The sequence below is a fragment of the Manis pentadactyla genome, chromosome 13, assembly GCF_030020395.1.
Source record: "Manis pentadactyla isolate mManPen7 chromosome 13, mManPen7.hap1, whole genome shotgun sequence".
Taxonomy (NCBI): Eukaryota; Metazoa; Chordata; class Mammalia; order Pholidota; family Manidae; genus Manis; species Manis pentadactyla.
Window position 1 is genome coordinate 93,716,690 of NC_080031.1, and position 13,738 is coordinate 93,730,427.

The 13,738-nt window shown below is 34.5% G+C and overlaps 1 protein-coding gene across 1 annotated transcript in view; it reads left to right on the top strand.

The window, feature by feature from the left end:
- The window catches only part of LOC118933500 (3'-5' RNA helicase YTHDC2-like), a 78,249-nt gene extending 64,932 nt beyond the window's left edge, over positions 1 to 13,317 (top strand). The window contains 4 exon segments of the mRNA XM_057490528.1: positions 6,878 to 7,095; positions 7,843 to 8,025; positions 10,864 to 10,951; positions 11,058 to 13,317. Of these exon segments, the coding sequence (XP_057346511.1) occupies positions 6,878 to 7,095; positions 7,843 to 8,025; positions 10,864 to 10,944 (482 nt within the window). The 3' untranslated portion in view covers positions 10,945 to 10,951; positions 11,058 to 13,317.
- Positions 13,318 to 13,738: the final 421 nt, after the last annotated feature.

The following is a 13,738-nucleotide window of genomic DNA, read 5'->3' on the forward strand; positions in this document are numbered from 1 at the left end:
TTTTGTAGAATGCTTTTACTGCATCTATGGAGATGATCATATTATCTTTTAACCTTATTTTGTTAATGTGGTGTATCATGTTTATTAATTTGTGGATATTGAGCTTCCTTGTATCCCTTGAATAAATCCTGCTTGTTCATGGTATATGATCTTTTGAATGTGTTTTTGAATTTGGCTTGCTAATATTTTGTTGAGGAATTTTGCACCTATGCTCATCAGGGATATTGGCCTGTAATTTTTTGTTTTTGTAGTGTCTTTGTCTGATTTTGGTAGCAGGGCAATGCTATGCTGGCTTTGTATAATGAGTTTAGCAGCATTCCTTCCTCTTCAACATTTTGAAATAGTTTGAGAGGGATGGGTATTAACTCTTTTAAAAATATTTAGTAGAATTCATCCATGAAACTACCTTGTCCTGGACTTTTGTTTGTTGGGAGTTTTTTGGTTACTGATTCAATTTCATTATTAGTAATCAGTCTGTTCAGGTTTCCTATTTCTTCCTGATACAGTCTTAGAAGATTGTATGTTTCTCAGAATTTATCCATTTCTTCTAGGTTGTCCAACGTGTTAATGTATAATTGTTCAAAGTAGTCTTTCCTTTGTATTTCTGTGGTGTCAGTTGTAACTGCTCTTTCACTTCTGATTTATCTATTTGGGCCCTCTCTGTCTCTTTCTCTCTCTCTCAATTAGTCTGGCTAAAGATTAGTCAATTTTGCTTATCTTTTCAATGAACCAACTGTTAGGTTCATTGATATTTTAAATTATTTTTTAGTTTTTATTTCATTTCTATTTGCTCTGACCTTTATTATTTTCTTCCTTCTAGTGACTTTGGGCTTTGCTTATTCAATCTTTTTCTAATTCCTTGAGATGTAAGGTTAGGTTGTTTACTTGAGATTTTCTTCTCTTGAGGTAGGCCTATATAGCTATAAAATTCTCTCAGAACTTGTGCTGTGTCCCATAGGTTTTGGAGCATAGTGTTTCCATTTTCATTTATTTCAAGATATTTGATTTCTTTAGTTGTTCAGTAGCATGTTGTTTAACCTCCACAAGTTTGTGTTTTTTCCCAGTGTTCTTGTAATTGATTTCTAGTTTGATATTGTTGTGGTCAGAAAAAATGTTTGATATGATTTCAGTGTACTTAAATTTATTGAGACTAGTTTTGTGACCTAATGTGATCTATCCTGAAGAATGTTTCATGTGCACTTGAAAAGAATGTGTATCCTGCATTTTTTGGATGGAATATATATATTCCATCTATACATATGTATATATTTATTATAAAATCCATCTGGTCTAATGTCATTTAAGACCACTATTTCCTTATTCATTTTCTGTTTGTATTATCTATCTACTGATATAAGTGGCATGTTAAAGTGCCCTACTATTATTGTAATACTCCCAATTTCTCCCTCTATGTCTGCTAATATTTGCTTTATATACTTAGGCACTTCTGGGTTGGTTGCAGAGATTTACAGCCATATCCTCTTTTTGAATTGATCCTTTAATCATTATGTAATTACATTTGGCACTTAAAACTTTGTTTATACTCTATTCCTGTAAATTTAAGCTTTCATATTGTACCATCTTATTTAGTAGTTTTGTGTTTTAATAATTCCTAGAATCTGGTAGTAGAGGATGTACCTGTAACTTAAGCTATTCTTTGATAATCTTACCTATTTTTTACCTATTGAATATTCAGTAGGCATATTTTTGTAATCCTTTCTGCAACCAGCAATTCTTTTGTGGTTTTAATTTAATGTTTGCTTCCAGGAAATTTAGTATATTCTTCTATGCAACTATACCTTCTGTTAACTTTATTAGTATCTTAATTTTTTGTAACTTTTATAAAAATTGTCTATATTGTTAAGATTCTCAAGATTTTTTTGTTCTTGATTTATTATAGTGAATGGGTTCTCTTTGTGTCATTTTACTTCTTATATTGCTTAATAGGAACACTACTATAGACAGTATATTTTATTTACTTAACTGCTTTACTAAGCTATCACCTTCAGGTGATAGTATTTTAATCTGTTACCAAAATGTATACCTTTTATTTATTTATTTTTTAAGTGATTTAAAAAAATGTTTTATTATGAGATAATTGTCAGTTTATATGTAGTTGTAAGAAGTAACACAAAGAGATATCCTATGCTCTTTACCCAGTTTCTCACAATAACACCTTACATAACTATTCTGTAATATCACAACTAGGAACGTACATTGGTATAATCTACTAGTATTATTCAGATTTCGCCAGGTTTATAAACACTCTTTTGTGTGTTTGTGTGTATTTAGTTGTATGTATTTCATCACACTTGTAGATTTATGTGTCCATCATAACAATCAAAATATAGATAACTCCATGGAAAAAGCTCCCATGTGCTACCCTTTTGTAGCCATATTCACCTCCTTTCCTCTACATACTATTTCTGAAAACCACTAATCTATTCTTAATCTGTATAATCTGTCACTCCAAAAATATTATATAAATGAAATCATATAGTATGTAACCTTTTGAGATTATATTTTTTCACTTAGGACAATTCCCTTCATGTCTTATTACTCGATTCGAACTGCTCTAACAAAATACCTCACACTTGGGTGGCTTGTGAACCACAGATTTATTTCTCAGTTCTGGAGGCTGGAGGTCCAAGATTAGGGTGTCGGCAGGATCTGTGTCTCATTAGAGCCTGCTTCCTGGTTCATATAAGGCTGTCTTGTAACTTCACATGGTGGAAGATCAAAGGAGTTCTCTCAGAACTCTTTTATTTATTTTATTATTTTTATTTTGGTATCATTCATATAAAATCACATGGGCAACATTGTGGTTACTAGATTCCCTCCATTATCAAGTCCCCACCACATACCCCATTACAGTCATCACTGTCCATCAGCGTAGTAAGATGCCTTAGAGTCACTACTTGTCTTCTCTGTGCTATACTGCCTTCCCTGTGCACCCCCCTACATTATGTGTGCTAATCATAATGCCTCTTATTCCTCTTCTCCCTCCCTTCCCATCCTCCCCAGTCCCTTTCCCTTTTATAACTGTTAGTCCATTCTTGGGTTCTGTGAGTCTGCTGCTGTTTTGTTCCTTCAGTTTTTTCTTTGTTCTTATGCTCGACAGATAAGTGAAATCATTTGGTACTTGTCTTTCTCCGCCTGACTTATTTCACTAAGCATAATACCCTCTAGCTCCATCCATGTTGTTGCAAATGTTAGGAGTTGTTTTCTTCTTATGGGTGAATAATATTCCATTGTGTATATGTACCACATCTTCTTTATCCATTCATCTACTGATGGACACTTAGGTTGCTTCCATTTCTTGGCTATTGTAAATAGTGCTGCAATAAACATAGGGATGCATATGTCTTTTTGAAACTGGGTTGCTGCATTCTTAGGATAAATTCCTAGGAGTGAAATTCCTGGTTCAAATGGTATTTCTATTTTGAACTTTTTGAGGAACCTCCATACTGCTTTCCACAATGATTGAACTAATTTACATTCCCACCAGCAGTGTAGGAGGGTTCCCCTTTCTCCACAACCTCACCAACATTTGTTGTTGTTTGTCTTTTGAATGGTGACAATCCTTGCTGGTGTGAGGTGATATCTCAGTGTGGTTTTAATTTGCATTTCTCTGATGACTAGCGATGTGGAGCATCTTTTCATGTGTCTGTTGGCCATCTGAATTTCTTCTTTTGAGAACTGTCTGTTCAGCTCCTCTGATCCTCTGCCTATTTTATAATCAGGTTGTTTTTTTATATTGTCCTTTATATATTTTGAATGTTTGAATTCTTCATATATTTTGGCTATTAACCCCTTATTAGATAAATCATTTACAAATATTGTCTCCCATATTGTAGGTTGCCTTTTTGTTTTGTTGATGGTATCCTTTGCTGTACAGAAGCTTTTTAGTTTGATGTAGTCCCATTTATTCATTTTTGGTTTTGTTTCCCTTGCCTGGGGAAACCTCTAGAAAAAAAATTGCTCATTCTTATGTTCAAGAGATTTTTTGCCTACATTTTCTTCTAAGAGTTCTATGATTTCATGTCTTATATTTAGGTCTTTAATCCATTTCAAATTTATTTGTATATATGGAGTTAGGCAGTAATGCAGTTTCATTCTCTTGCATGTATCTGTCCAGTTTTCCTAACACCATTTATTGAAGAGACTTCTTTTCTCCATTGTGTATTCATGGCTCCTTTATCATATATTATTTGACTATATATGCATGGGTTTATTTTGGGGCTATCTATTCTGTTCCATTGGTATATGGGTCTGTTCTTGTGCCAGTATCATACTGTTTTAGTTACTGTAGCTTTGCAGCATAGCTTAAGTCAAGGAGCATAACCCTCCCAGCTTTGTTCTTTCTCAGGATTGCTTTGGCTGTTTGGTGTCTTTTGTGGTTTCATATGAATTTTAGGATTATGTGCTCTAGTTTTTTTTAAAATGCCATTGGCATTTTGATAGGGATTGCACTGAATTTGTAAATTGCTTTGGGCAGGATAGACATATTGACAATATCAATTATTTCTATTCATGAGCGTGGAATAGATTTCCATTTATTTGTGTCTTCTTTAATTTCTTTCATCAGTGTCTTACAGTTTTCAGAGAACGGACCTTTTACCTTCTTGGTTAGGTTTATTCCTAGGTATTTAATTTTTTTAATGCAATTGTAAATCCTTGATTGATTTTTCTAAGGTTTATATCTCACCTGGTCATGATTTATTATCCTTTTAAAATATTGCTTGATTTCATTTTGTTCAGTCAAAAATTTTTTTAAATGAGGGATCTTTATTCATGAGGAATACTTTGTAATTTTCTTTTCTGGTGTTATCTTTATATGATTTTGGTATCAGGGTAATGCTTGGCCTCATAAGATTGGTTGGGAACTATTCCTTCTACTTAAACTTTTTGAAGAGATGTGTAGAATTGGTATTATTTCTTCTTTCAATGTTTGGTAGAATTCATTAGTGAAATCATTTTTAGCTTTTCCTAGTGTATCTTGAATCTGTATTATGACACTTCAGGTATAGTTTGAGATCCTTACAATGGTGTACTTTTATTTTATCCTTTTAGTCCTTTATGTTATTGAGTTGATATATTTTATTTGTACCTACATCATAAATGACACAATGTATTATCTTTTACTTCATAGTAAATTATCTTCTGCCAAAAATCAGAAAAATGTGTTTTATAATTTATTCAATATTTACCATTTCCTGTGTTCCTTATTCTTTTGTGTTGATATGAATTTCTATCTTGGATCATGTATCTTTTTCCTGAAAAACCTTTTAACATTTCTTCTAGTACAGATACTCTGGAAATGAATTCTGTAATATTTGGTGCTTGAAAAGTTTTTCACTCTTAATTTTGGAAGATATCATTACTGTGTGTATTTCTAGGTTGATAGTGGTTTTCTTTCATTACTATAAAGATGTCACTACATTATCTTCTGGTTTATATAATTTCTGATGGTAAGTTTACTGTCACTCTTATTTTTGTCTCACTGTATATAATGTGTCTTTTTTCCTTTAGATGCTTTTCATATTTTCTTTGTATCACTGGTTTTCAGCAATATGATTTTGATATGACTTGGTATGGTTCTCTCTATAGTTCTTCTTCAAGCTAAGTAATTTTAGTTTCCATCAGTTTTGGAAAATTTAAGACCACTGTTCCTTCACATATTTTTTATCCCTTACTTCTCTCCTTCCTTTCTGGGACTGTGGATACAGAAAGGTAAGACCACTTGATACTATTCCACAGATCACTGATACTCTCTTCATTTCTTTTCAGTTGTTTTTATCTCTGCTTCATTTGAGATAGTTTCTATCGATAAGTCTTTAAATTCACTGATGTTTTCATTTGTAGTGACTAATCTGCTATGCATTCTTTCTAGTGTATTTTCACTTCAACTATTATATTTTCATTTATAGAGCACTCTTTGGGTCTTCAAAAAATACCTTCCATTTCTCCTTTCATCCATATGTATGTTTCCTTTGCTTTCTTGGACACAGTGAACATATTTATGATAGCTGTTTTAACATGTTTCATTTCCTAATTCCATCATCTGTCAGATCTGAGTCTATTCCTATTGATTAATTTTTTTTCCTGGTTATGGGTCATATTCTCCTGTTTTTCATGTACTACTTATAATTTTGTCTGGCTGCTATTTTTATTGTATTCCTTTAAATAATATTAGACATGGATCTGGTACATAGTTAGTCGCAATCAGTTTAATCCTCTTGAGATTTAATTTTAAGCAGTGTTAGTGTGGATGTAGAACAATTTTTATTCTGATACTGATTTAGTTCCAGTACTAAGGTGTGATCTTTCTGTGGGCTAATGCCCCATGTCTTACAAGTTCTTACCATTCTGGCTGGGGATAACATGAAATATTTCCAACCACGTGTAAGCTCTGGGAATTGTTTGTTCTCCTGCTTTCCTGTGGACTTTCTGTGGCTTCAAGTCACTTTTTCTGACATATGTACAGGTCAGTACTTAGCCAGAAACTGTGGAGAACCTTTTGCAGTTCCCCTTAAGTCTCTTTCCATGCAACTCCCTATGTCTAGTATTCTACTATAGAAATTCTGACTACCATGGCCTCTTAACTATGAGCTCTTTTCTCTGCAGTTCAGTGAGACCACTGGATTCTATTGGTAGTCCAGGATCCTTGATAAGGGAGTTCGAATGCTCTGAAAATGAATGATTGGTTTTGATTCTTTAATCTCATGTTGCTTGAGCCTTGTGTAGGTTTTCAGGCATGGTAGAGTTATTTGCATTTGTGGAATATTTGGTAAAATATTTTGGTTTATATTTATGAAGATGTTATTTAATAGAGTCTATTCATTTTGAAAGGTCAAATTACCTTTCAAAAACTTAGGCATTCTCTTACAGGGCTCAAAATCTCCTTCACCAAGACCAAACATGCCTATTCGATACTTCATAATGAAGAGTAGCAATCTGAGAAACCTTGAAATTTCTCAACAGAAGGGTATCTGGTCTACAACCCCTAATAATGAACGGAAGCTAAATCGAGCCTTTTCGGAAAGCAGCATGGTTTACTTGGTATTTTCTGTTCAAGGATCTGGACATTTTCAGGTGAGCCATCCTGCAACAGTATAATGGGGTTGTTCTGACAAAGTTAGACTACAGAGATTAAAACCACTCCTCAAACCTAGCTTTCTATTGTATTGGAATAAAAAATGCATCTTGTTTCACTGGGAATAAGGAGTATATTGCATTTCTTCAGGAGAATCATATGTAGGGATCCCTTTTTTTTTTGCCTTGTCTTACCAGAGCATCTCCAAATAAACAATTTCTCCATTGGAAGACAGCTTTAGATTTACTATTTCTCAGGTGGATTAAAAATAATGAGAAGCTAACTTTTTAGTTAAATTTTATTTAACTAGACCAAGGAAGTTAGTATTGACAATCAGGAAACTGAGTATGTTTCTTAACTCATCTTGACTTGATATAAATCTGAATTTACAAAATAAGAAATTATTTGACATTATTATAATTTTTGTAAGTAAAAACTTAAAAGTTAGATTGTATCCATTTATCAGAATAAATGTGGGTTTAGAACTGTTGATACATTATTTAGAAAATACCTTTATATTTGAAATTATGTTGGAAGGCTGGGATTGGTTTTTCCTCTAAAATTGCTAATACATGTTTTTATGAAAAACACTTAATAAGCAACTTTTTTTTGGTTTTTGTTAGATATCTATTATTTTAATATTAGCTCTTACCTTAGAAAACTCAGAGCTTTCTCAGATAAATTGAACTTAGACATTTTAATATCACCCTTACCTTCCCTCTTCCCAAACCTCATTTTACCCACAGGGATTTTCTAGGATTTCTTCTGAGATAGGAAAGGAGAAGAGCCAGGACTGGGGCTCTGCTGGACTAGGAGGAGTGTTTAAGGTGGAGTGGATACAAAAAGAAAGTCTTCCTTTTCAGTTTACACACCATTTACTCAATCCTTGGAATGACAACAAGAAAGTCCAGATCAGCAGAGACGGGCAGGTATACAATGGCACTAATATTTCTTGTCTTACTTTTCTTTTTGTTTTGTTTTGCTATTATTCAATGACTTGTTTGAGGAGCAAATATAAGACTACAAATTGTATATTCCATATGCACATGGGAGGTAGTGGTTCAGATTTGAAAAAGAGCTAGTAAAAACCTGCTTACAAGTATGTCTGACAGAGTTCATGCCAGAAATGTTTTTTAACGTTTCATAAATTTGACTTGTCATATATCTAATATTTATTTTATAATATGCATATGTAAAATCTTTCACAGGTTACTTCACAGAAGCTCCTGTTGTATTACTAACTACAGATATGATTAACACTGAGTGTAATTCTAAAGTAATTTCACTGAAACCTAAGGATAACAACAGTATTTAACTTCTTTATGGCTTTAATTATGTGACATAAGTAACAGTCTTTATTTATACTTTTGTGACTTGTCTTATTTCTGTGACATTTTGCTTTGCCTTCATAATGCTGCTAATATGTACTTTAGTTACGGTGATAGAAATTAGTGTGTGTATGAACTACTGTGCTAGCTGCTTTATCCAAGGTAATTTAGTTTAATGCATAAAATGTGTTATTAGCCCAATTTTATGTAGGAGAAAACAGACTCAGAGGAATTAGTCTTGCCTAAGGTCACACAGCTGATAATTTATTTGAACCATAGTGACTTGCCTCATATCACTGAAAGCCTTTGAGTTCTTTTTAAATGCACATCATGTCACAAAGAGGACTATAAATGACATTCTTTTCAATTGTATGAGGGTATTTTCTTTTATTTATTCATTAAAGTATCATCAATATACAATCTTATGATGGTTTCACATACCCAGCACAGTGGTTCAACTTTTACCCATATTATCAAGTCCTCACACCCTCTAATGTGGTCACTGTCTATCACATAGTCAGATGTTACAGAGTCATTAATTGTATTCTCTGTGCTGTGCTACTGTCCTTGTGACCTACCTATATTATGATTAAGAACTATAATGCCCCTTGAACTCACATGCCTCAACATCCAAAAGGCAAGTAAGCCTATTAAAGAATGGGCACAGGATATGAACAGACAGTTCTCCAAAGAAGAAATTCAGATGGCCAATAGGCACATGAAAAGATGCTCCACATCGCTAAATATCAGGGAAATGCAAATTAAAACCACAATGAGATATCACCTCACACCAGTTAGGATGGCCAGCACAGAAAAGACTAGGAACAACAAATGCTGGTGAGGATGTGGAGAAAGGGGAACCCTCCAGCACTGCTGGTGGGAATGTTGGCTAGTTCAACCATTGTGGAAAGCAATATGGATGTTCCTCAAAAAACTAAAAATAGAAATACTATTTGACCCAGGTATTCCATTCCTAAGAATTTACCCTAAGAATGTAGGATCCCAGTTTGAAAAAGACAGATGCACTCCTATGTTTATCGCAGCACTATTTACAATAGCCAAGACATGGAAGCAACCTAAGTGTCCATCAGTAGATGAATGGATAAAGAAGATGTGGTACATATACACAATGGAATACTATTCAGCCAGAAGAAAGAAACAACTCCTACCATTTGCAACAACATGGTTGGAGCTAGAGTGTATTATTATGCTCAGTGAAATAAGCCAGGCAGAGAAAGACAAGTACCAAATGATTTCCCTCATTTGTGGAGTATAACAACGAAACAAAACTGAAGGAAGAAAATAGCAGCAGACACACAGACCCCAAGAAGGGACTAGCAGCTCCCAAAGGGGAGGGGTAGGGGAGGGCATATGGGGAGGGAGGGAGAAGGAATTGTGGGGTATCATGATTAGTGCACATGGTGTGTGAGGGGTCACGGGGAAGACAGTGTAGCACAGAGAAGACAAGTGGGGAGATTGTGGCATCTTACTACACTGATGGACAGTGACTGCAGTGGGGTGTGGGGGGGGGACTTGATAATAAGGGTGAATGAAATAACCACATTGTTTTTCTTGTGAAACCTTCATAAGAGTGTATATCAATGATACCTTAATAAAAAAAAAAAAAGGAAAAAGAAAGATACAACCAAAAAATGAAAAAAAAAGGACTATAGTGTCCCTTAGTCCCCTTCTTCCTCTCCACTCTCTCCACTCACCCTCTGCAACCCCTCTCCTTTGGTAACCACTAGTCCCTTTTCGGTGTCTGTGAGTCTGCTGCTGTTTTGTTCCTTTTGTTTTGCTTTGTTATTATACTCCACAAATGAGTGAAATAATTTGGTATTTGTCATTTTCACCTGGCTTATTTCACTGAGCATAATACCCTCTAGATCCATACATGTTGTTGCAAATGGCAGGATTCTTTTCTTTTTGTGGTTGAATAATATTCCATTGTGTATATGTAGTATAAGGGTATTTTCATTTTTATTCTTTAATAATGATATTGGAATAAACCTGATTCATAAGAATTTTATACAGTCACCTAAGATAAGTTCTTGAGAAAAACCCTCCAAAACATCTAATATGCCAAGTTTCACAGTTAACCTTTGGAAGTTCAAGCTGAGTGCTTTAGCTAAATCTTCATAAAAACAAAATTCATTATTTCCAGATAGAGAAAATTTGCAGAAGAACTTCATGGAAATGTCTTACCATTTTGCAACAAATATTTATAAAATTTGCAGGTTAACTACAGTTCTGAAGTCTGAAAGTCACTTCCATAAACTTTAATGGAAAGAATGAAAGCCATGCAAACCATATAATTTTAGCGTATTCTTGTAGAAAAATGAAATTTAAAGTGCTTTTCTTACATTTTTAATCAGTACATATTCTGGTGAGTAAAAAAAACTCAATCCAGTTGTTCATTCTTACTTTTGATTTACCTAGGAGCTGGAACCTCAGGTTGGTGAACAGTTGCTCCAGTTATGGGAACGCCTTCCACTGGGAGAAAAAAGCACAACTGATTGACACTCAGGTTATGTCATATTTGATTTTGAGTACTATTGTCAGTATTTATGATCATTAAGGATACCTTTCAGATATTTATCTCTCTTTTCTTTTCTTTTTTTTTTCCCTTCCAGAACTCTTAGCTATGGAAGACCATCATACTTATAACCGCTGAGAGCACTGACTTTCAAAAACTGAGATGGGGTTGTGTGTTATGAAAGGTCTTTCAAATACCCAGAAACACCACAATTCTAAATGCCTCTTTATTTTTCTAGTACTTTTTATCCCATATCTGTTTGGGGGTATGATTTCACTTTTTTTTTTGCACTTCTAGTTTAATAAATGAGGAGGAATTTATTGTGAACCCATGTTAGTGCCAATTTCTTTGCATCTCAAAAGTATTTGATCTTTTTACCATCATTGTCTGTAAAGTTTCCTTAGAGTATTTTTTAAGGGAAATAGAAGTACAGGGAAAAATGAGAAACATATCTTGGTTACTGAGTTCTAAATAGAACAGGTTTTTGATAGCACTTTTTATGATTTATTTGGGTCATTGCTATGTAACAGAAAACCAACATAAGTCTAATTCAAAGGCAAAAAGAAAAGACTAAGTCACTATTTCTGTGTTGAAGAACAAAGGAGTAAAAATCATGGGTCTACATAAAATCTTGAGATCCCTTCTACTTTCTCTTGGAAAGCATTATGTGTTGGTGCATTAGCTTAGAACATCAGCCATGATTTTTGCTTGAATTTGTAGTTATTGTGTGTTTTTTTTTGGTTTGTTTTATACCTTGAGACATGCCTTTAAATTGTGCCTATGTGAGTTATGTTCCACTGTATGTGTATTACAGCTCTTCTCCGGTTAGAGCCACTTGTGTTTTTCTGATGATACATACATTTTGTTTAGGTGTATATTTAGCAGTTTACAGTTACTAAATTTGGAAGAACTTTCAAAAGATAAAACTTGTTTTAATTTTCATCTGTTTTCTAATATATAGCCCTGTATGTAAATGATGAACTTGTTAATATTTAAAGTGAACACACTTTGATTATAATTAAAATTCTGTTTTTGGAAGAGATGAACTTTATCGAATTCTGTTCAATTATTTAGATCTTGTTATTTCTGATACTGTGTAATAGGTCTAAGGTAACCGTGACCAGTGTATCCCTTGAGATATTAATGAATTTCAAATGCCTTGAAGAATATGAAATTGATGTAAAAGGTGAGTTTCATCAGTATCTCTTCCTTGAAAAAATTTACCTTGTTATGATAGGGAAATGGAAAAAAATCTCAACATGTGTTTAAAAGAGCCAATCTTCTGCATGTTAATAAAATGCGCAGCTACCCACCTTCCGTTCCCAGTTCAGACCCTGCATTCTGGTGACATGCCGTGTGTCTGCCGAACAGCCCAGCCTCACTCCACCGTTGTAGCAAAGAAGTCAGCGAGGAAGGAATATCTCAAATAAGTACTTTAAGAAAAGACAGATTCATTTAACAATGACTCAGTCACCATTTAGAATCTTATATTCTGGAATAGAGACAGTCTTGAGGAATAAGTCAAGGATGCTTCATCCCTGAATCAACACTAGGGCAAAAATACTTCAATTGAACATGTACCTCAACTGATCACACGTTGTAGTCAGAGTGAGCTTCCCGGAGCGCTCATCCCCGCGGTGCCCCAGCACTCTGCACCGTTCCTCTCTACTCAGAGGACCACGCATTACAGTTATAGGTCCAAGACTCTCAGATGCACCTTGGTCCTTCCAGCCAAGTGTGAAATTCCCTATGGCTGTGTAATAGCATCTCAGACTGTGTATTCAGTATTGAACTACTATTCTTTCCCTGCAGCCTGTTCCACCTAAAGCTGCCCTCTTCAGGTCCATTCTTTTGTTTGCTCAGGCCAGAAAACAGTCACCCTTGATGCCTTTATTTCTCTCGGTCCAATCCATCAGAAAATTTTCTAGGGTCTACTTTCAAAATATACCTGGACTTTGTTTCCCTCCGCACCTGTCACAAGCACTTCGGACTGAGCCACCATCATTTTTATCTGAGTTACTGAGACAGCCTCCTGAGAACCCCTCTTCTGCCTCCCCCACCTCTGCCACCAATCTGTTTTCAACACAGAGATCAGTGAACATTTAAACACATGAAATCAGCTCATATCACTCTTGCTCAAAACTCTCCAACAGCTCCCATTTCACCCAAAAGCCAAAGTTCTTATAATTGCATAAAAGCCTTCCAAGATCTGGTCTCCCGTTGTATCTCTGACCTTCTCTCCTGTCCTCTCCGATACTCACTCCACTTTTTCTATGTTGACTTCCTCACTATTCCTTCAATACACCAGGCATGTTACAGCCTTGTTATAGCTGTTCAGTGTGCCTGGAATGCCCTTTGAAATGTGTTTAACTTGTAAATTAAAATAAAATGAACTTTTTTTATATGTGCAGCTCTGTGAATTTGAGCACATGTACAGATTTATGTAACTTTCACTTCAATCAGGATAGAATTCCCTTTCACCCAAAATTCTCTTTGTTGTTATAGCCTCCTTTTACCCCTAACCCGTGCCAGCCATTGATCTGTTCTCTGACATTCCAGCTTTCTGTTTTTTGATAATATCATATAAATAGAAACATACAGTGTGTAACTTTTGGGACTGACTTATTTCACTCAGCACAATGCCTTTGAGGTTGATCCAAGTTGTTATGTACATCAAAGTTCGTTTCCTTTTATTGCTGAGTAGCATTCCATTGTATAAAATGTGCCACATTTTTTTGACCACTTACCTGTTTAATGATATTGTTTCCATTCTTTTGT